Source organism: Indicator indicator, chromosome Z (genome assembly GCF_027791375.1).
Source record: "Indicator indicator isolate 239-I01 chromosome Z, UM_Iind_1.1, whole genome shotgun sequence".
Classification (NCBI taxonomy): Eukaryota; Metazoa; Chordata; class Aves; order Piciformes; family Indicatoridae; genus Indicator; species Indicator indicator.
The window spans coordinates 75,516,159-75,538,478 of NC_072053.1; the positions used below are offsets into that span (position 1 = coordinate 75,516,159).

Genomic DNA, 22,320 nt, shown 5'->3' on the forward strand with positions numbered 1-22,320 from the left:
GTAAAGGAATATTGTATATGAAAACCAATTTGTGCAATTACTTCCAAATAATCCCACCTTGTAACAAGATATTTTTCAGGTTTCTGAGAAGAAGCTCAGTAAATATTGAAATTCAGAAGTATAGCTATGTCATTCTGCAAAATTAAGCAGCATATGCTCCAGTTCTTGCAAACACTGCCATGTACTCATTTCCTATAATGGTAAGAAGCTTTCTGCAACTACCATAGTCATACCACACTGTCACTTGCTTGTAAGTCAAAATGGAACCACCTTTTTCTGGACCCTCTGAATTATATTTGCCTACAGGCTAGATGGCACCATGCACTGTACACTCAGGTAGAAAAGGAATATACTGTACGTATGGAAGTTGAACCTAGGCAGCAAGAAGAGCACCTCATTTATGCACAGGTGGGAGATATGCCCCTAGCTCTGCTTCACTTCCTTGAAAGCAATATTATTGTATTTTTCCTAGCCTGGGATCCCATTTACCAGGCACAGCCTTTCAAAAGCTCAGGCCGATTGGCTGCAACACAGAATCTTTTAACTCTGCACCCACGTGCCAGATATCGTTAGACAAATTCACAGGGAGAATGAAGCAGCAGCCAACTTTGTAAGTCTTGCATTGAGTTAAGGAGACAATGGCTGCCTGTAGCTGTCTTTGGCAGGTCCAACACAGTTGTTGCACTTTGTGACCAGACTCTTCATTTAATCTTCTAGTTCAGTAGAATTGTTGCAATACATAATTCAGGCCTTGACTTTACAACCATAAGTTCCCCATTGCTACACTGAACTTTGTGCATGGACAAAAACTGGTGAGTTAAGTCTGTCCATCCAACACTGTAAAAGAACTGGAATATTGTACATATTAACTGTGACAGTTCCATGCTAGGGCAGAACATGAATTTGAATGTTTGCTTGAAACAATCTCTGTCTCTATTTGTAAACACACCAATAGGAAAAATTAAAATGTGCACATGAAATGTGCAAAGCTTATCAGTCATCCCTCAGTCTTCCCATCCCTCAGCCATGGGACAGCACAGAACACAAAAAGGCTTGTGCACCCAGAAATATGTCTCTTTTTCTAGCTAATGTAACTGAGCTCATAATGCGTATCACACCCTGCCATGGTGACAGATGGAAGATAAGTGCATTTGGTTCAATATTCCTTTACGAATACATCCTACCTTACCAAACTGTGCAAAACACAGAAACATAAACTATCCTAACAGCAGCATTAATATAACCTGTCATGGTGTCTCTTGTCTTCTTAGACTTTATATCTGCCTGTTAGGTATTTTCTAGTTTTATGAATATGTTTTCAAGAGCACAAATATTTAACATTTCTGCTCTTTTGGGAGCAAGGTGATGAAATTTTGAGAGGTTACCAAGAGAAGTAGTTTCTCTGAAATTTGGTGCTGCAGCTGCTGCTTCCAGATAAAGGGACAGTCTGCCTGTAGGCTTTTGCCAGCAGTAGTTAACATGAATTCTGGCAAAGGCCCCAATCTCTTTTTAAAGACGGACTGCAGGGAGTTGGCACTGCTTGAAAATACAGCTACAAAACCAAAGACTACCTTTTCAAAAAATCTTTTAGCCATGTTTAACTGTGTTTTGTTTTATTTTTAATGTACATTTGCCAAGGTTCTAAGTTTATACCCTCAACCTAATAGACACTAACTAGGCAGAATAGTGGGAGTCATCTACTTTCAGATATTCTTCTGTCTGGTTTCTTGAAACAGGAACATTTGTGAGCAGGACAGAGAGATGACAAGGAAGGAAGAGGATGTGACATGGGTAGTGTTACTAATTTATAATTTCAGCATAAAGATTTTTTACAAATTTTACTTGAAACTGATTCTTCAAACACCTCTCATCATGGGAAGTCATCATGGCTTATCTTACTGGCTTGGGGGATGTCAAGACAAAATACTCTTTAACTTGCCTCATTTATTTCTATTTAAAAAGAAATCAGAGAACCTTATCTTGGCAGGAATTGTTCTCAGAAGGCTTTAGCATCTACCTCAGAAGGCTTTAGCATCTACTCCTATACTTAGACATACTACACCTAGACAAATTGTATTCTCTGTGAATGCCTGCAATCTACGTTTCTTGCTCCTCTTCCTTAGAGGTATATGTGAGAATGAGCAATGGCATGGATGGAAAGTAGCTTGTTTGTTTGGGATATGTTTTTCACATATGAATCCTGTTTGGGGGCCGTTCTCCAAAACATCTCCCAGTTTTAAAAATTCTTTTCACCTCTTTTAAAATTTTTTAAACACTGTGATTGGTTCTATTATATTTTTTTTCAAAGATTACTTTCAAATACACATTAAATGAAGTGAAATATGCTGACAAGTCTTGATTAGAAATAATGACCTCAATTAAAATCAGGAACTACTTTAATGGTCGTATTTCTGTGCCTAAAGGGACTTCCTGAAGAGCTTAGCCTTTCTTTCTCTTTTTGTTCTTGAAATGACTGTGACCCCTTTAGACCATAAACAAACACACTACCAAAAATACACCATGTTCTCAAAAAAAACCCAAAAAAACAAACAAAAAACCCACCAACACCACAAAACCCCAAAATCTAAACATTTTCTGGAATACTGTGGTAACACTTCTGGTGTCTTGTCATACGCTTAGGTGCAAAATTTGAGCACTGACTTGCCAAAGGTTCCTCTGTTCAGTCCAGTTGTAAATACGTAACTGTCATTTGGACTGGAAAATTAAAAGCTGCAGGTATGCTTCCCTCATTGCTTTTTCTCATGGTATTGCTTACAGGAATTCCTATCTTTAACTATTAGTTGTGGGGACTATATACACTGAAGTACAGAACCAGGTACAACCACTACAACAAACACAAAATCCTGATAAAGGGCAAGGTTTACTAGAGACTCAGCTTGGCTCCTCTCAGTTACTAACTAGCACTTCCAGGCCCAGTCTCTTGACCTGCTTTTGTGTGGTTCTGGAGATTGAGCCCTCTAGCTAATTAGAACCCACCACAGTGCACCCTTGATTCAGGGTATAAGTGGAGTCCTGCTACGGAGACACTTTGTGTTGGTCTTCACAAAGCAAGTGGCCTTGCAGTTGGATTCTCTCCCCTTAGAATGGGATGCCATCTAAGGCTGCTTCTGCAGACTGAGTCCTCACCCCACTTTGATGAATGTATATTTTGGGTACCCTTGAGTAGTAGGCTTCATCTTCATGAGCGAATGTACACATGTTTTGGTTCATCTTTCTGAAAAAAAAAATATTCCTTAAAACTTAAGGTTAAAGCTTAACTGGTTGTGTAGTACTATGTTCCTGACTGACATCTGAACTTATAATTTAATTGTATCAGAAGAAGTGCTGAGTAATTATGGTTTAAATAAATCCACATTTTTGAGTGGTTATTGTTGTCTTTTTTGTGGGTGTCTCTGTGACAGTAAGTAAACATCTGAGCTTTGGAAAATAATTACTGTGGTAAACAGTATGTCTACATGGCTGACTCAGTGCAGAATATTACCCTGTCCACCAATGCCTACATAGAAGGAAGAGAAGGGACACATCTCTAGCCCTGCAGCAAGCAATTACTTGATGGCAGGCAGGGTGGACATGCACATCTCCGCTATTACTTGCCATACCTTAGTAACTGGCAGCTGATGCTTGGAAATGCTCATAAGCCAGTGTTGTAGTGTGGTGGGCTGAAATTCCCCTCCCACATTAACACCACCAGACTAACTCAGTTCAGAAGCAAATGAAGCTGCTTTTACAAAGCAAAACCTACAGTCTATAATGGAATGCAACAAATATGCACAAATATACAGTATTTATAGTATTTACAAATATGTACAATTAACAGAAACAGCATAAAACCCTCCTGGTCAAAGCCAGGAAAGCTGCCCCACCCCCGCATCCCTCTTCTCTGCCTTCCCTAGATGCCCCTGGCAGAAGGAAGAAAGCCAAGAAGGAGAGAGGTTGTTAAACTCAGCTTTTCAAGGTCAGTTTGCAAGAATGTTTTCTCCAAAAAGCTAAGCGCAAGAAGAGAAATGCAGACTGCCCAGCAGAGAAATACCAGACAGAGAGACAGAGAGACTGCCTTTGTTCTGAGTACTGACTCTTAAACATTTCTATCTCTCCAATGGAAGAGATATTTTGCTTTCTTACTCACATTTGTGATTTATTTACATTCTTCCACTTTTCTGCTTGAACTCTGTGAAAAGAAATTAAATGTATAGCCTTAAAACCATCACAGCCTGTTTCAAGGCAAATTCTTGAAACATGACCTAAACTTGACTGATACAGATTCAGTCTCATTTCATGTTAGTGTTCAGTTGTGAGAGTCCTTAAAAGCTATTAGGCATTTGCTGACACAGTATTTGAGTGTGACATGTTCAGTACACACTAGTGTAGTATATCAAACAGATGCAAACAGTCTCTGTGATATTAAAAATATTGTCATCAAGCCCAGGATGGAAAGCAAACTTCCTAAACAGATAATAAGCAAGAGGTAGAAGATTCTAGATCACTTCTTTTAGAGGGAGTAAAAGGTCACTTGCTTAGTCTTTCTGCCTTTGTGGGATTAGAATTACATCTGTCAGGTTACCAAAATTTGCCATAAAAGCTGTACAACTAATCTCTAGGTCTAGAAAATGGCATTTATGAGCACAAGAGTTTATGGGTGGTTATGATAAGGAGATGATTTATGACTTCATTATTGGTTGGATGCCCCAATTTACCTTTCTTTCAATCCTGCAAGCCTCATAGCCCAGCCTGGAAAATCACAATTGTATTTTGGAAGTAGCTATCATAAACACGAAAAAGTGACCATGTTACCAGAAAAGAGTTCCTCAACTCAGTAAGAAGCATTTTTCTCCTACACACAATGTCTGTGTATGACTTCCATTGATTCTCACAAGCATTATGGAGTCCTTAATCAAACCAATAGAAAAATCTTCACACCCCCATGTAACTCAGTGCAATAAATTATTTGGGATGATGCAAAAAGCATTTACGTGTAATACAAACAGGATTTCCATAAGTGCATTGAAAATAATAATGGCCCAAGTATTCTGTGTAAGAGAGCTTTTATTTTGACCTGGGTTAGTTTCTTTGGTTTTTTACACCATGTTTTCACATGATATTCTTCTAAAGAAGAAATTTGCTACAAGGGAATTGTAATGATTCTGTGAAACACTTCAAAAATATCTAGAGTGAATACTTAGGAAGTTTTCACTTTTAGTTTCTCCTAAGGCAGTAGCCCCTTCAAAGTTAAATATTTCAAAGTATATAATTTTAACTTAAATATGGCATTTTATAGCTACTCTTTAAATATGGAGATTTTTCATTATTATTTTTACTGAATCTGCAATATATTCTCACTTTAAAAAATTGTGAAATGGAATCAATACAGCGCTGACATTTTTAGCATCACCACTTCATTATAGAATAAATCTTAATGGGCAAATTACTTACTAAGACCCAAAACCCTTGAGATTAAGGATTTCCTAGGAAAGAATAGCTGAAGAATGGAACGGGAGTGTTGTAATGCCTGTAAATAGACTATTACTATTATTATTATTATTATAGAGATTCTTCATGCTGATAGAGAAGGAAAAAATATGGCAAGTCAGAGACTGTGGAATTTTTGCCCTCTGATCTAACTTCCCTTTAATTATTGACAGCCTGTCATTTTGGTGCTGTGGTATTACAAATAATAAAAGAAGTTTCAAGCTGCAGCTCTCACCTGGATTTATCCTTCCAAATCAAATACTGCCATCTTCAGGCAGCCATAAGCAGAAACACATCTTGCGTAGCCCCCTCCATCTGCAGGAGAGAAAGGGAGCTGCCCACTGTAGTGGCTCTGCAGCCCATACCAGGGTGAAGCACCCAGGATTTCCCCGACAGAAAGAGAGAGCAAAAGATAGCCTCTCCATTGAAGTCAAAGGCAATATCTGCTGCATTATAATTTAAATGGAAAGCAGTCAGCTCACAGCTCGAGCAGAGCCGAGGGGGGAAGCATCGCTTCACTGCACCCCCCACCGAAACCCGCCTACCAGGAAACAGTCACCTGACCCATGGCCCTGCTGAGCCGATCCTTCGGTCAGGGAAGCCACTCCACTCCCCGCAGACCGCGGGAGGACAAAGAAGCCAAACGGCCCCTTCCCGCAGACCACAGGAGGAGAAAGCAAACCTTGCCCCTTCCCACAGAGCTGGGAGGGAGAAAGAAAGTTGCCGCCCGGACAGGAGCACCTGGGCAGATAACCAGTGAGCCAGCGTGACCCGGCAACTTGTCTCGCTGCACAGGAAGACAGAATGTATCTTTCATGTGTATAACATTCAGCAAGATTCTATTCAAAGCACCCGCACGTAGCTGCATTCTAGCTTAACTTGCCTCGTGATAACATTATAAATATCTCTATACATAGCTAGCAGCCGCGAGCGTCTTGTCGAGTCTCCATCTAGTGGACAAACGGCGGAACTACACCGTTTAGTTCCCTTAATTAGAAATTGACTGTAAATATCATTATTTGGTATAATTGTAAATACTAAATCAGGTATGGTCTATATTATTACAACCGTGCATCCAAATCAATATATATAAAGTTATTAATTGAATATTCATAATAATAACTAATAATTTTCATAATTCATATTTTCATAATTCATAATTAATAATCACCATCCTCCATCCCTAATCCCCCTCTCCACGACAATTGGGCTACAGATCCATGAAAGAATCCAATTATTTCCTTTGATATAATAAGAGGTAAGCGATCAAGATTATTGGCATGTTTGATTCTCTAACTGCTAAGCGCTTCTGCGTATACATACTGTGTGTTATCAAATACATAGGCAGGTCATTGTAGAAGTAGAGTGTAAACTGATAAATTAAGTGGGCTGAAATTATGTATCATGTTTGTAAGTTTTTTTCTGCCCTCTCAGCAAAGAGGCAGTTCAACATCATATGGTTATATCTGCAGCACAAATTAGAAAAGGCAGTTTACCCCAACAAGCAGATAATTGTACAGCAGAGACTACCCAAGTATTCAGCAGCACAGTAACATTAACTTCAGTTTTGTTTTTACAGTGCCCTGAAATTGAGATGACCTACTGTATTCAGACATAAGGATCACATAATGAATTAGACAGTACAATAGCTGAAATGAAAATTGGATTTGTAAAGATATAGATAAATGTGCAAGTCTTTAATTTAGACACTGGCATTTAAAAAAATTCCTTATTAGAGTGCAAAATCAGATACTTACATTTTTGCTAAAATATTTTTTGCACAATATGAACCACTGCTGCTATCTTTCTGTTCTGGCAGGATATGACATGTTAATGCTTACATATTTTATGCAGTCCAAACATGTCAGAACACCAACAACAAAACAAGTCAAGAGCAGCCAGATCCTGACTGCTGTTTTCAAACAAGCATGTATGTCAGTTAAAATTAGGTAGGCTTTTTGTTAATATCCTATGAAGGAACAGACAAGTTCTAGGCTATGTCCTCACAACTTTATGATGTTTCACTTCTTGTTCATGCTTTTCCTAAAACAGAAATCTCTTAGTAGGCGTAAAATCTTTGATCTCAGAGAATCTGTGTCTTCCCTGTACTGGAATATTCTTTTATAATTTCATATGCAGCCTCTGTTTTGGAGAACTTTTCCTTTAAAGTGATTCTTCCCACCCTCTAAAGAACGACTTTTTTTGCAGAACAGTACCCTTAAAAACTATTTCATATAATTTGGCAAACATACAATCACTTAAAAAATCTCAACTTCTCCAACTAATACTAAAAATCATACTGAAATATGAACCTCCCACACTGCACAGACTGAGATTTGCATCTCTACTTAATTTTCAGCACAAAATCCATAAAATATTAGTTCCCACAAATTCTGTTTCTTCTCTGACATAATGTAAGAGCTGACCCTGTCTTACTCTTTCCCAATATTTTTTTCTATTTCTGCTTTTGTGTCAGAAAAAGTTCCATGACCTCCCCTTTAAAATTGCCTTATATTATTGACAAACTTGTACTCTATACAGAGCTCTCAAGTATTCAATAGTTGTTCTAATTAGTCTTCTTGGGTGCCTCCTTGCATTATTATAAGATATGGAACATGGAACATCACTGTTCTTGAAGTAACAGTTGGAGTTTCTTCATCCTGGAATAATTGCCTCATGGTCCATCAGGAGTAGGAACTCATGTTGCTGAATCTGCCTGTCTCACAGAATGGAGAACTATACTCCTTCCAGTCCTTAGAAATTAACATTTTTCTTCTTGAAATACAAAAATTTGACATTGTAAATCATTGTTAATCAAAGCCAGTAAGAATTGAATATGAATTTGTAATTTTACAAAATATAATATAGTGATACTTGATGAGATGAGAGTGGGGAGGAGGAGAAGGAGAAATTAAGTATTTTTGTGTACACTGAACAAAGATCCAAGGAGTTTAAAACTTTCTGTGAACCTCTAGGTAGACCTTTATAAAGACACTTGTATTCCCTCATGTTTTCTGTGATAAAGTATATAAGTGATCTAAGTGTGATAATATGTGGTTATTTGCCTTAGTATACCCAATATAATCAATACAGGACTAAATAAACTTTAATTATCACCAACCTTTCATATTAGAAAAGTAAATAATAAAGGTAATTTTATTTTGTCAAAATAATGCTTTATTTTTTGTCACCTTTCCCCCTATCTCCCTCTCCTCCTCCTCCCCATCTCCCTCCGCCATCTCCCAAGCCCACAGCCAGCCCAGCAGAAAAGACCAAAACCACAGTAGGTTGATGCATTTACATTCCAAGGGTGGCTGGTGCTGACATGCTGGGGCCTGGCCCTTGCCCTGGTTACATTTACATAAAACCTTATGCACTTGTACTAGATGTGATCTTTCTGGTGGTGCTTATCGGCCCGGGGGAATAGCTTCAAGCTATGCAGTTGCTCTGCTGGTTTATGGTATATAATGATATGGTTATTCCACTAGGTACTTGGTATGGATGTAATCTCATCCAGTTGATGAACCAGGTCTTTTCCAGAACAATGCAGATCTTTCCCAGGAATACCACCTGGAGGCATGCACTGATGCGGGATAATTGTGACTGGTAGGGTGTGTGGGAGACTATGAGCAAGTGTCTTGAATAATGGTCAGGTCTGATGTTTTGGAATTTCACCCCTGAGCAAGTGCAAAATCCTGACAAATTTGTAAAATATTTGGAATATGTGGCTGGTCTGAAAGTTCCCAACACACAGAAATCACTGCAATGTATTGGGGCCTGGTGCATGCCTATCAGGGTGTTCTCATCACTGTTCAGTGCTATCAGGGGCAAGAGGCGGCTTCTGGACCTACAGGCAGACCAGCAGGCACTGTGGCTACTCAAACCCCAACAGCTGACATGGCAGCTGCACCAGACAACCAGCCTGTGCCAGTATCAGTTGGCCCTGTGTGCATAAAGAAACACAGAAGGGAAGCTGCTAGTCTTGATTCATCTTGCAAAGCATGAGGACGAATCAGGGCCATCAGGGGAACAAGAGGAAAAGCCAGAAGTAATCACTTGGTCTTGAAAGACAGTCAAGGACAAATAGTGGATGAAATGGTCAGCAGGCTCTGTCAAAATGAGGAAAGTCTTTCTTCCTCTGTACAGGTCTGTGTTTCAGCTGTGAAAGAATTGTCTCATGAAATCATGACATCAATTCAAAGAGAACATGGCCTGTTCCCCACTTGTATGGTCCTGTGTTTCAGCTGTTAGGAGTGGGGGGGTTCCCTGTCCAAGAGAGAGAATCTGGGAGGTACTCACTTCATCCTGTGGTTTTAATTAAGTAACCATTGGGGGAATATGAGGAAGTGGGACAGGAAACCAAATTCAGCTTGCAACTAGCTGCACAAGTATGGGAATTAAAAGGAAATTATCTCCAGAAGAATGTTGCCCCAATTTCTAGTGGAAAATTGCCCCGAAAGAGAAGACAAAACAATACTTTTTCTGAAACTCCCAAAGGGACTCCCAAAGCATCTTTACAGGACACAACTGATTTCAGTCAGAATTAAAGAGGCCCTGCCTCTAATCAGATGGAGGAGAGAGACAGTTTGGTTTACTCAACTGTATGGAGCTGATGGCTTGGCAAGTTGAACACGTAAGAGTATAAAGCCTTGGTAGACACAGGTGCACAGTGTACTCTGATGCCATCAAAACTATGAGTATTTCTGGTATATACGTATTTCTGGTGTGACAGTGAGATCCCAACAGCTGACTGTGTTGGAAGCTGAGCACTGGAATGCAGGCCACAGTTTGCTTTCACTTGAAGGGGTGGAAGGAGTCAGTGGCATCCGCTGCCGTATGGGTGGAAACACAGCCCCACCATTTCTCATGAACTGATCCAGACTGTACTGGAACAAGGTGCTCTTCCATAAAAAAAACTCCAATGTTTAAAGTATTGTACCTTGTATTATTCCATTAAACTCTCCTTATGTCAACTCACAGGGCTTTTTGTGTGTTTTTCTAGTTCTCACTTGTGGGAGTGAGCCTTGTCAGAGCAGACTGTGCTAAACCAGGACAGTACCAATATCATATAGATCATAGAATCATAGAATGGTTTGACTTGGAAGGAACCTCTAAAGGCCACCTAATCCAAACTCCCTGCAGTAAGCAGGGACTGTTTTAACTAGAACAGGCTGCTCAAAGCCCCATCAAGCCTGACCTTGAATGTCTCCAGAGATGGCATCTCCATCACCTCCTTGGGCAGCCTGTTCCAGTGTTACACCACCCTCATAGTAAAGAACTTCTTCTTAATGTCCAATCTCAATCTATCCTGCTCTGGTTTAAAACCATTGCCCCTCATCCTATTGCTACAAGCCATTCTAACTAGTCCCTCCCCAGCTTTCTTGTAGGCCCCCTTCAGGTACTGGAAGGCTGCTATAAGGTCTTCCCAGAGCCATCTCATCTCCAGGCTGAACAACCCCCACTCTCTCAGCCTGTCTTCATAGGAGAGGTGCTCCAGACCTCTGATCATCTTTGTGGCCCTGCTCTGTAGCCTCTCCAGTAGGTCCATGTCCTTTTTGTGTGGAGGGCCCCAGAGCTGGGCTCAGTACTCCAGGCAGGGTCTCACCAGAGCAGAGAAGTGGGGCAGAATCATCTCTTTTGATCTGCTAGCCACACTTCTTTTGATGCAGCCCAGATGTGATTTGCCTTCTGGGCTGCAAGCACACACTGTTGGTTCATGTCCAGCTTCTCATCCACCAGAACTCCAAAGTCCTTTTCCACAGGACTGTTTTCTATCACCCCATTCTCTAGCCTGTGTTGATAATGAGGTTTGTTCAGGCCCACAGGCAGGACCCTGCATTTGGTCTTGTTGAACTTGGGCCTGCCTCTCCATCTTTTCCAGGTTCCTATGATGACATCCGATCCCTCTAGCATACCAACATTACCACTCAGTTTGGTGTCATATGCAGACTTGCTGATGGTGCACATAATCCCACTGTCTCTATCACTGATAAAAATACTAAACAGTACCGGTCCCAGTATGGTCTCCTGAGCGACACCACTTGTCAATGATCTCCATCTGGACTTCAAGCCATACATGTAGTGTGTACATCTCATTAACACTTTGAACGTACACATCTCATTTGTTCCAGTAGTTAACAAGCTGCTTATAAGTCATTCATGTTCAGTACATGAATTACATAGTCACAATAATTAGACTTCCAAAATTTTCAGGGTTTTTTAGTATTATTTTAGCTTGCACTGAGATAAAAACAATTGCAAAGAAATTAACACACTAAGGACAAAACATCAGGCCTATACTGAAGCCAAAACTCTGCAAATAAAGTTGTGGTTCTGGTGTAAAATAACTGTAAATTGATAAAATTGGGAGCTTAGTTGATCATTAATAAATTTAATCTGAAAACAAGTAGGTGGTATCCAATCATGAAAGATGTGACATTGTAATACAGCTTTTCCATGAGTATATTCAGAAACATAGCTAGCTTTAAAACAGAACTTGATAAGTGTAGTTAATGGGGTTGTGCAATGTAACTGCCCATAATGGCACAAGATTAATTGACATGAAGGTGTCTCTCAGCCCCACATTTTTATATAGATTTTAAAAAGATTAAACTTGATTAAATATATGCATATGGTCAGAAAACAGGACATAGTTTTTAATCTGTACTGAAAACAGTAATGTCTCAGAACACAGGTATTAAGTCATACTTTTTACACAGAGATCACCCATTCATAAGACGCTGTCTTGCTGTTTTCATATATACAAATGTTCATTTGTAGGATGAGTTATTACTTGCAAATTACAAACTTTTCAATGTATCATACCACAGACTTCCCACTCTTCAGAGTTTGAAGTGCATATAAAGTCCATGGGAAAAGGAGACTTATCTCTCTCTCAAGTTTTTTTTTTGAGCACACTTCCAAGCAGACACTGCCTTGATAAAAGTTTGACACTTATAATTGTCATGTACACATTCTTATTTTGACAAGAAGCTGAAGCAGATTGTTCTAAAAATATCAATTAACCAAGCAAACAGACAAAAACCTATAAATAAAAACTTGGTCTCTCTTCTGTACTTTCTTTTTATGTTGTTTCTAAATCCAAGGTGGAAATTCTGCTACATCCTTCCAAGTGTTTCTTAACACCATTTAAAAGCTGAACCATCTTTTAAGAACTTGCTTTCATAAATTAGTTATTTTATGAACTGTTGGTGGGATTAATCGGCAACAAGCTATGACAATAGTTATAGACCTAGATTCCTAAATACCAGTCCTGAAATTCAACATGAAATTGCACTTATGGGTATCAGGACCAGACACAATGTAACAGCTATTTTAAAAGTTATTATTACTTGTGTTCTTTTGTAGCTCAAAAATTAAATACTATCCTAGTCTTGGGTCATCAGTTTGTGTGGCTATTTAAATATCCACAGAGAAAACACTGAAAAATGCCACAATCTATTGCGATAATTGTAATAAACCTTTAATGTCATAATTAAGGAGGTTTTGCTGCCTAATTCATCGATCATGTTAGTAGTGGAAAGCTTTCAGCCTTCCAATACTACTGGCTGCGGGACTTCTAATTTCATAAAAAATAAGCAGTGACAATGAAGAAATAAACTGTTAGCTTTGTCTTCCTGACATTAATGCAGTGAATGTTTCATAGTTAATAAAGATATTTGGTAATATAATAGTTCATTCTGCCTTACAGCAAGTGCTTCCCTCGCATGAAGCAATAGTGACAGTGTTAAAACCCTTGCATCAACTGGAAGCACCCTGGCACTTTTCTATGCTGCCCAGTTTTTATTAAATGCCATAATTTAATTTGTTTAGCTCTTGAAGGCTATCAGAAAAATCAGTGTACCGTACTGAAAAATTTACTAAAGCATGCCCTGGCCTCCATGGCACCCTGGCAACATAACTAGCTTGTAACTTGCCTATTTACAGTGTTCAAAACTTTCTGTTACATGGGGCAACTTCAGAAATATTATAATTTTTGATATTCATTATGTCTGCTAACTTTTTTCTCATAGCGGTCCAGCTGTACAAAATATTTTGTTCTGAGATAACAGTGTCATAAAACCATTGAGAGGAACAATCTCCTTGGAGGGGAAATAAAAATACTGAACATATTTACAGTAAACATAATTATGGTGGTTTAACCCTGTCCAGTAACTAAGCACTACACAGCCACTGACTCACTCCACACCCTCACCCCTCCCCAGTGAAATGGTGATAAAAATACAACCCGACAAAGACAAGTGATCTAAATGAAAACAATTGCTCACCACGAACCAATAAGCCAACCGATGACTAGCCAGTCCCAAAGCAGTAGTCCTCCCACGCAAATTCCCCCTTAGTTTTATTGATGAACATGATATCATGTCCCTTTGGTCAGCTGAAGTCAGCTCTCTGAGTAGTGTACCCTCTCAGCTTTTTGTGCACCCTCAGTCTACTTTCTGGCAGGGCAGTTTGAGGAGCAGAAAAGGCCTTCATGCTGCCAAAGGTCTGCTCAGCAAGAACATATCCCTGTGCTAGCAATACTGTATTAAGTAGAACCCCCATACACGCTCCTATGAAGCAATTTAACTCTAGCGCAGCCAAAACCACTACAATAGTGAAACAAATAGGATTTTACAAAAAAAAGCACATGACTACATAAAATAATATAGACAGATTAAAAAAATTATCTGCTTACACTCCATACATTACAGTCTTTTGGCTGTTTAACCATGGCATGCTACAAAGTAGATGGCGCACACATAGGCTGTAGCTATGCCCCCGTTGCATATCCCAGCCTTTTGTGGACAGATCAGTCACCTGGGAAATCTAAGAAAGGGCTACAACTACTTGTAGGCAGTTGAATCAGGCTGCATCCAAGTGACCTTTCGAATAATTTATCAGATGATCACACTACTTCTGATACAGGTCAGGATGCTGTTGGCCTTCATGGCTGATTCGTGCTCAGCTGGCTGTCAACCAACACTCATAGGTCTTTTTCTACCAACACTCATAGGTCTTTTTGAAGTCTGTATCATTGCACTGAGTTGTGACCCAAGTGCCGCACCACGCACTTAACCTTGTTGAGACTCATACAAAGTTGTGACCCAAGTGCCGCACCACGCACTTAACCTTGTTGAGACTCATACAACTGGCCTTGGCCCATTGATCCAGCTTGTCCAGATTCACCTGTGAAGTCTTCCTGCCCTCAAGAAGGTCAACACTTCCACCCAACTTAGTGTCAGCTCCAAGGTTACTGAGGTTGCACTTGGTCTCATCCAGATCATTGATAAAGAAGTTAAAGATAACTGGCCTCAATAGTGAGTCCTGGGGAATGCCACTTGTGGCTGGCCACTAACTAGATTTAACTCTGTTCACCACCACGCTTTGCACTTAGCCAATCAGCTAGTTTTTTATTCAGAAAAGAGTACACCAGTCCAAGCCATGAGCAGCCAGTTTCTCCAGGAGAACACTGTGGTAAAGAGTGTCACAGGCTTTACAAAAGTCCAGGTACGTAACATGCAAAGCCTTTTCCTCATCTAATAAGCAGGTTGCCTTGCTGTAGAGGAACATTAGGCTAGTCAAGCAGGACCTGCCTTTCATAAATCCATGCTGCCTAGGCCTGATTGCCTGTGCTCTATGATGGCACTCAAGATGATCTTGTCCACAAACCTGTTTGACCTGTATGTGCTGTATGATGGCACTCAAGATGATCTTGTCCACAACCTTACCTTGGCATTGAGGTCAGACTGAGAGGACTGTAGCTGCCTAGATCCTCCCTCTGGTCCTTTTTATAGATTTGTGTCACATTTGTTGATTTCCAGCCAACAGGGACCTCCCTGGTTTGCCAGGACTGATGACAAATGATTGAAAGTGGTTTGGTGAGATCTTCTGCCAGCTTACTTCAGTACCCTTGGGTGGATCCCAAGTGGTCCCACAGACTTATTAGTGTCCAAGAGGTGCAGCAGGTCAGTAATAATTTCCTGTTGCATTATACTGGCTTCATTCTACTCCCTCTCTCTGCCATTCAGCACGGAGGCATGTCAATGGGGCTGGATATCCTAAGAATAATTGCTCTTTCTCTTAAAGACTGATGCAAAGAAGACATTAAGTACATTGGCCTTTTTCTTTTCTTTTGTCCCTATTTTTACCCCCAACACGCAATAAAGGATGGAGATTTTCTATAGCCCTCCTTTTGTTGATAATGTATCTATAAAAACATTTTTATTGACTTGTAATGCAACAGCTATATTAAGTTCTTACTGGGCTTTGGGCCTTCTAATTTTCTCCCTAAATAACCTCAAAACATCTTTGTAGTCCTCCTAAGATGCCTGCCTCATCTACCAAGAGTCATAAACTCTCCTTTTCTTTGTAAGTTCTAACTAAAGCTCTCTGTTCAGACAGGCCATTCTTCTCTGTCCCCCCTCCCTCCCCTCAGATCATTTTTCAGCCCACAGGGATGGTCTGCTCTGTGCCCCCAGGATTTTCTTCCTGAAGAATGTCCGCTCTTCCTGGACTCTGCTTTCATCTTTAGGGTGAAAATCTTGTCACCAACTAAGTGACAGTGCACTAAAGGAATGAGTAGTGTATGAAAACTGATAATTTAACATCTTTTCTCGCTTTCATGCTGCAATCCCTAGAGCAACAAAATGCCCCTCAGGAACAGTGTCCCAGAGACCAAATCCAAGAATTAACTTTAGTGATCAGGAAAAAAATTACAATAATCAGGTAGGAAAATTATCTGAAAATGAAATTGCTTCTGAAATACAAGATGACATGTCCTTCTCTTTGTTCTGGATAAGTCAACTTATTTTAAAAGCAGGTAGCACGTCAAGGTAAACATTAGGGGAATAGGAAGAATTCCATATATGAGATATATGTGTATGTATCTCAAAATAATGGAATGACATAGATCAGACATGAGAGTGGCATACAGCATTCCCAGCACCTCTGCAGGAAGTACTAGTATGTGAAGATGTCCATGAGGATGACCATGTCACAGTGACTATTCAGAAGCTGCACAGCAAGATTTAAGGATGAGATTTATTTTGCATATGACATCGCAAGTATTTGTTCTAAACGCTATTTGGTGTGAAGGCTTGACTTAGATGAACTTCGTCTTCTTTTAATGTTTTGTTTGCTCTTATTTAAATATTTTTTTTTCAAACTGAGGTAGAGAATGACTTCACCAACTTTTTTTTCCCAGAACTAGCTGCAGTTTATATTGAAGGATCTCAGTGAGTTATGCGTTCAGGTAAAATATTCTATTACCCTACTTTTTATTCAGTGGTATATTTGTCATTTCTCCCACAGCAAACATGTTTTTATGGAGCTGCTGAACACTAGTAATACAGGTAACAAATAAATAAATAATAGTGGGACAGGTATTTTAATCTTAACATCACCCATCCTTGGGCAAAAAACAAAATATCTGCTTTACAGGATATAGTACTGTGCATTTCTTCTGCTGCTGTTTGTTACAGTAGTAGCACAGCATATATGTTGTAGTTATAAATTGCCTTCTCTCTCCCCAAACACCTTTCACTAAACATAAAATCCTACCTGTATTTAAACTAATATGTCAATCTGCATTAATAATTTGCAAGTGAATGCTGAACCATGCAAATGAATTTTGGTAGGTATTGTGTCTCTGTTAAAGCATTACAGCTTATATTCACAGGCTTACACACCCTAGGGCCCTATAGCAAGGTACAACACTGCAGTTTGAGGCAATCTTCAGGAGCAGGGCATCCAGGAACAGAGGTCCCAGTGGGCACTGGTTCTGGCTGGACAATGATTCTAAACAGTAGATGCCAGGCATTTTCTGAGGTGTGTTGATAGAATGAAGGCGTCGATTGACAACATTTGGAAGAACACTTAAGGTGATCTCAAAGCTTGTGTGATCTTGTGACTGCAAAATCCCAGCTGCAGTCCTGCAAAGTGGTGTACAATCTGTTAGCAGTGGGGTGGCGTCCTCTCACCTTTCCCTATAAATGTACCCAAAACCCCCTGTTTCAGATATTCGGAAAATATATATAATATACACATCATATGATACATATGTGTTATACAAACACAAATATATTATCTGATTATATACTCGTACCACTCTATAAATCTCTGTTCATACACACATTTCGGCAGGTGCAATGAGTGGGCAGTGGTGGGGGGCACCCTGCTCCACGAACTGCTACTGGCACCTTCGCAGCTCCCTGCCGGGCCACTCCCAGCAGAGGCTGCCCGGGCCATGTCTGCCGCCGAGGCTACATGGCCTCGCAAACCCGCTCCCGGCTCCCAGCCCGCCCTCTGACGGCATCACTACCAGGCGGCGGCCAGGCCGCAGAACACCGCCCCCTCGCCTCACCCTAGAGAGCTCAGGGCGGCGGTAGCGGAAGTATCCCCCTCTCGGCGCCGCGTTCCGGAATCACCACAGCTGTAGCCTTCTGTCCTGTCCCGGGCCACCTGCCGACCCCGCCGGCAGGATGACAGCGTCCGCCGCCGCCTCCCGCAGGTGACACCCCGCGGCCCCTTCCGCCTTTGCCGCCTCCTATATGGGCCACCTGATCTCGAAAGAGGCAAGCAGCCTGAGCCAGGATCGCCGCTGCCGCCGGGGGAGGAAGGCGCTACCGCGCAACCGGAGCTGTTTCCTGCGCGGACCCTGCATGCTGTGCTTCATCGTACACAGCACGAGTCCGCCTGCCCCGGAGCAGCACCTGGCTGTCGGGGATCCCCTGCTGCCACCACCGCCCTACGCAGCCCTCGCCGCCGCAGATCAACGCGCCGCCCGCCGCCTCCTACGCCTGCCGTCTGCTGCCTGGGAGGCGCGGGGCCGTTGCCAGCGCCTGTTCTTCTCGAGTCTTCTGCCTTCGCCAGTGCGGGAGTTCTTGGGGCCGGAGAGGCTGCCCAGCGAGATCGCCTCCGAGATGGTGTGCAAGCGCAAGCGGGCTGGCCTGCCCGCCTGCCCGCCCTGCAAACAGCCGCGTTGCGCGGCCGCCGCGGCGGCGGAACCCGAGGCCTCCGCCTGCCAGTGCCCGAGAGAGGCACAGCTCGGCGCCCTGCCCGCCGCCGCTGGTTGCGCCGCGGGCAGTGGGGGCGTGCCATCCCGGAGCACTGCCGAGGGGAGCGGCGGCGAGGGACAGCCCGCCTCGCCACCGCCACCCCCGGCAGCAGAGGAGAGGGAGAAAGAAGGGGACAGCGGGACGGGCTTTGAGGAGCCGCAGGAGCACCGCGGTGACTACTGCCGCGAGGTGCTGCCGCCGCCATCCCCGGACATTAACCAGTTGCCGCCCTCCATCCTTCTCAAGGTAAGATGGGTCGGGTCGGGTCTGGACGGGAGGACGGGCGAGCAGGCGGGCCTACTCCTTCCCCGCGGTAGGGGGTGACTGCGGAGGCCTAGGGCTAGGCCTGTCCTTGGGGAGGCCACAGGGGTGCCAGTGTCCCATGGCGGGCTTGCTGGATCGTGGAAACTGGAAGTCGGCCCTGAGGCTGCTTGTCGTTTCCCGCACCGTCCACCTGCGTCGGTTGCCGACCTAGGGAGGAGGAAGTGGCCCGCCGGGAAGTGCGGTGCCCCACCTACCGCAGGTGTGTGAGCAGGTGGCCTCTGCGCACCTGGCATTTGAGACATAAATAGGGTTGTGGGCTGTTTGTTGGTATTGTTTGGTGTTTTCTTTTTTTTTCCCATTTGGTTTGTTGTTGTAAACAGCTTTCGGAGTCCTTACTGTAGGTGAAGATGGACAAAACTGCTCAAGAAGTTGCCCTGTAAATATTTTGACCCCTACCTTTTTACCTTTGTGTCCTGTGTGGATAGCTTCTTATATCACTGACAGCTCAATATAGGGGTGCTCTCATTGTATTTAGTGCTTCTGTATAGGCCAGAACTACATAGACAAGTTTTCAATGTTGATTCCAGGAAGGGGAAGGAAATACATTCCTGTGTATTTTGAGTCTGTTTGGGACAGTCCTCAGTACAGGCTGGCAGAAGATTTAATAGAGTAGCCCCGTGAAAAAGGACTTGGGAGAACTGGTGGATAAAGTGTTGGACATGAGCCAGTAAGGGTGCACTTGCACCCCTGACGGCCAGTTGCATCTGGGACGTAACCAAAAAAGTCTGGCCAGCAGGTCAAGGGAGGAGATTCTGTGCCTCTCTCTGGTGAGAGCCCACCTGGAATACTGTGTCCGGCTCTGGGGCTCCAATACAAGAATAAAATGGATCTGTTGGAGAGGGTCCAGAGGAGGGCCACAAAGATGATCAGAGGGCTGGAGCACTTCTCCTGTGAGGACAAGCTGAGACAGTTGGATCTGTTCAGCCTGGAGAAGAGAAGGCTTCAGGGAGACCTTATAGGGGATTTCCAGTATCTGAAAGCAGCCTACAGGAAAAGGAGGCACTGGTTAGAAGGGCATGTAACAATGAGATAAGAGGCAATAATTTTAAACTAGAGCAGGGTAGATTTAGATTTGTCATTTGAAAGTTTTTTACCATGAGTGTGGTGACACTGAAAGAGGCTGCCCAAGGAGGTGGTGGAGGCCCAATCTCTGACAACATTCAAAGCTGGGCTTGATGGGGCTCTGAGCAACCTGCTGTGTTTAGAGATGTCCCAGTTCACTGTGGGGGTTTTGGACTAGATGGCCTTTGAGGGTGCCTTCCAGCCCAGTGCGTTCTATGATTCTTTGAGTTTTGGCTTTACTGATTTCACGTTCAGCCTGAGTTCAGCCTTGACAGGTTGGATAGATGGGCAGAGTCGAACAGCATAAGATTCAACATGTCTAAGTGCCATGTTCTACACATTGGCCACAACAACCCCATGCAGCGATACAGGCTGCGGACAGAGTGGCTGGAGAGCAGCCAGGCAGAAAGGGACCTGGGGGTGCTGGTTGACAGTAGGGTCAACATGAGCCAGTGGTGTGCCCAGGTGGCCAAGAAGGCCAATGGCATCCTGGCCTGGATCAGGAATAGTGTGGCCAGCAGGAGCAGGGCAGTCATTCTTCCCCTTTACTCAACACTGACTAGGCCCCACCTTGAGTACTGTGTCCAGTTCTGGGCCCCTTAATTCAAGAAAGATGCTGAGTTGCTGGAATGTGTCCAGAGAAAGGCAACAAAGCTGGTGAGGGGTCTGGAGCACAAGCCCTATGAGGAGTGGCTGAGGGAGCTGGGATTGTTTAGTCTGGAGAAGAGGAGGCTGAGGGGAGACATTATTGCTCTCTACAACTACCTGAAGGGTAGTTGTAGCCAGGTGGGGCTTGGTCTCTTCTCCGAGGTAACCAGTGACAGAACGAGAGGACATAAGCTGCTGGTTGGATATTAGGGAGAAATTCTTCACAGAAAGAGTGATTGGCCACTGGAACAGGCTGCCCAGGGTGGTGGTGGAGTCACCGTCCCTGGAGGTTTAAAATAAGACTGGATGAGGAACTTAGTGCCATGGTTTAGTTGATTAGATGGTGTTGGCTGATAGGTTGGACTTGATGATCTTGAAGGTCTTTTCCAACCTGCTTAATTCTGTGATTTTTATCCTTGTTGAATTCCATGCTTGCATAAACTCTTACTCTGTACCTTCTTTTTCATTCCTGTCCCTTAGCTAAAAAGATATATCTGGCTAGAACTGAAACCTGTGACATTTTCCATCGCTTCATGTGAGCAGGTCTTTAAGTTTTGAGGAAGGTTTCAGTAATAAAAGCGATTACTCTGTGGTCAGATGGATAAACTCAGGGCATAGTAATGGAGGAGCATGAGTCAGATGACTCTCCTTGTTCTTACTATCCCTACTAGTTGTACTACCCTAACATAGAAAGTACTTTACTCTTTTGATGTCAGACAATAGCAATCTACTTATCTTCCTCTCTTGCACATGAAATTAATTCAGTGGGATTTTTAGTTGGTTTGAGTTTTTATGGTGGTTTGTTGTTGGGTTGTTTTTTTAGGTACATACGAATATCTTAGTAAGGATATGTTTTATTTCTTAGTTGCACTATTCAAATTCGGTTTTGGTAAATATTTGAAACTTTTTGAGATGACATATCTGAATTAATCTCTTCTATGATTGCAGAATTGAAACTTTGTCTTGTTCTTAAAAAAATTATCAGTTTGCAGCCATTATTGGAAGGTAATTATTTCTTTGGTATTCTGTTTTAGGATTTGTAAGTAGACTTAACTTGATTGGTATGGCTTAAAACCTTTTTCTGATCCATGGTATGAGTACATTTCTGTGGTTTCTTTTGTACTATTAAGTTTTGCTTTTTCAGAAATAGCAGTCTGTAACTGCCATAGACCGATACATTTAATAGTGAAGGTACCCATCTTGCCTGTGGAAAGGTTTAAATGGTGTGGGGGTTCTTCATGTAGTTCTCTATTTTGTATTGACATAGTACCTCATTTGTTACCTGTACTTAAAAGGGGGTTATTTTTTAACATGTTCCCCATTTCCTGCAATGATTTTGTATCTTCAGTCTTCCTATAGTACAATTCTTTCTGCAGGGATTTTAAAAAATCCTGCCCATAGTTCCACCAGCTGGAACCAATGTACTCACCTGTTGGGATATTTTTTTTGTTCTATATTTTATAATTACGCACAAAATAACATTGTAGAAACTCTCAATAGCTAGCCACATTAGAGGTGGCTGCCATGGGCTGCTCAGGTACTGTTCTGTTCTTAATCAGTTGTTAAGTCTCATCTAAGTGAAGGATACAGGGTTGGATGGAAGGATTTGTCAGACTGGCCTGCAGATCATGAGGATCACATCATCAGTGGATAGAAGTACGGATGTCAGCTTCTGGACTTGTGCAAAGTATTATAAAGAGTATCCTGCGTGATATTGCAGTCTGTGGAGCGACACAGATTT

General features: G+C 42.3%; 1 protein-coding gene across 1 annotated transcript in view; it reads left to right on the plus strand.

Annotated features, from left to right (window-relative positions):
- The first annotated feature begins 18,038 nt into the window (after nucleotides 1-18,038).
- Nucleotides 18,039-22,320, plus strand: part of FBXL17 (F-box and leucine rich repeat protein 17) — a 288,290-nt gene continuing 284,008 nt past the window's right edge. Inside the window, exon 1 of the mRNA XM_054398055.1 lies at nucleotides 18,039-18,791. Within this exon, the coding sequence (XP_054254030.1) occupies nucleotides 18,039-18,791 (753 nt within the window). The remainder of the gene's footprint in view (nucleotides 18,792-22,320) is intronic.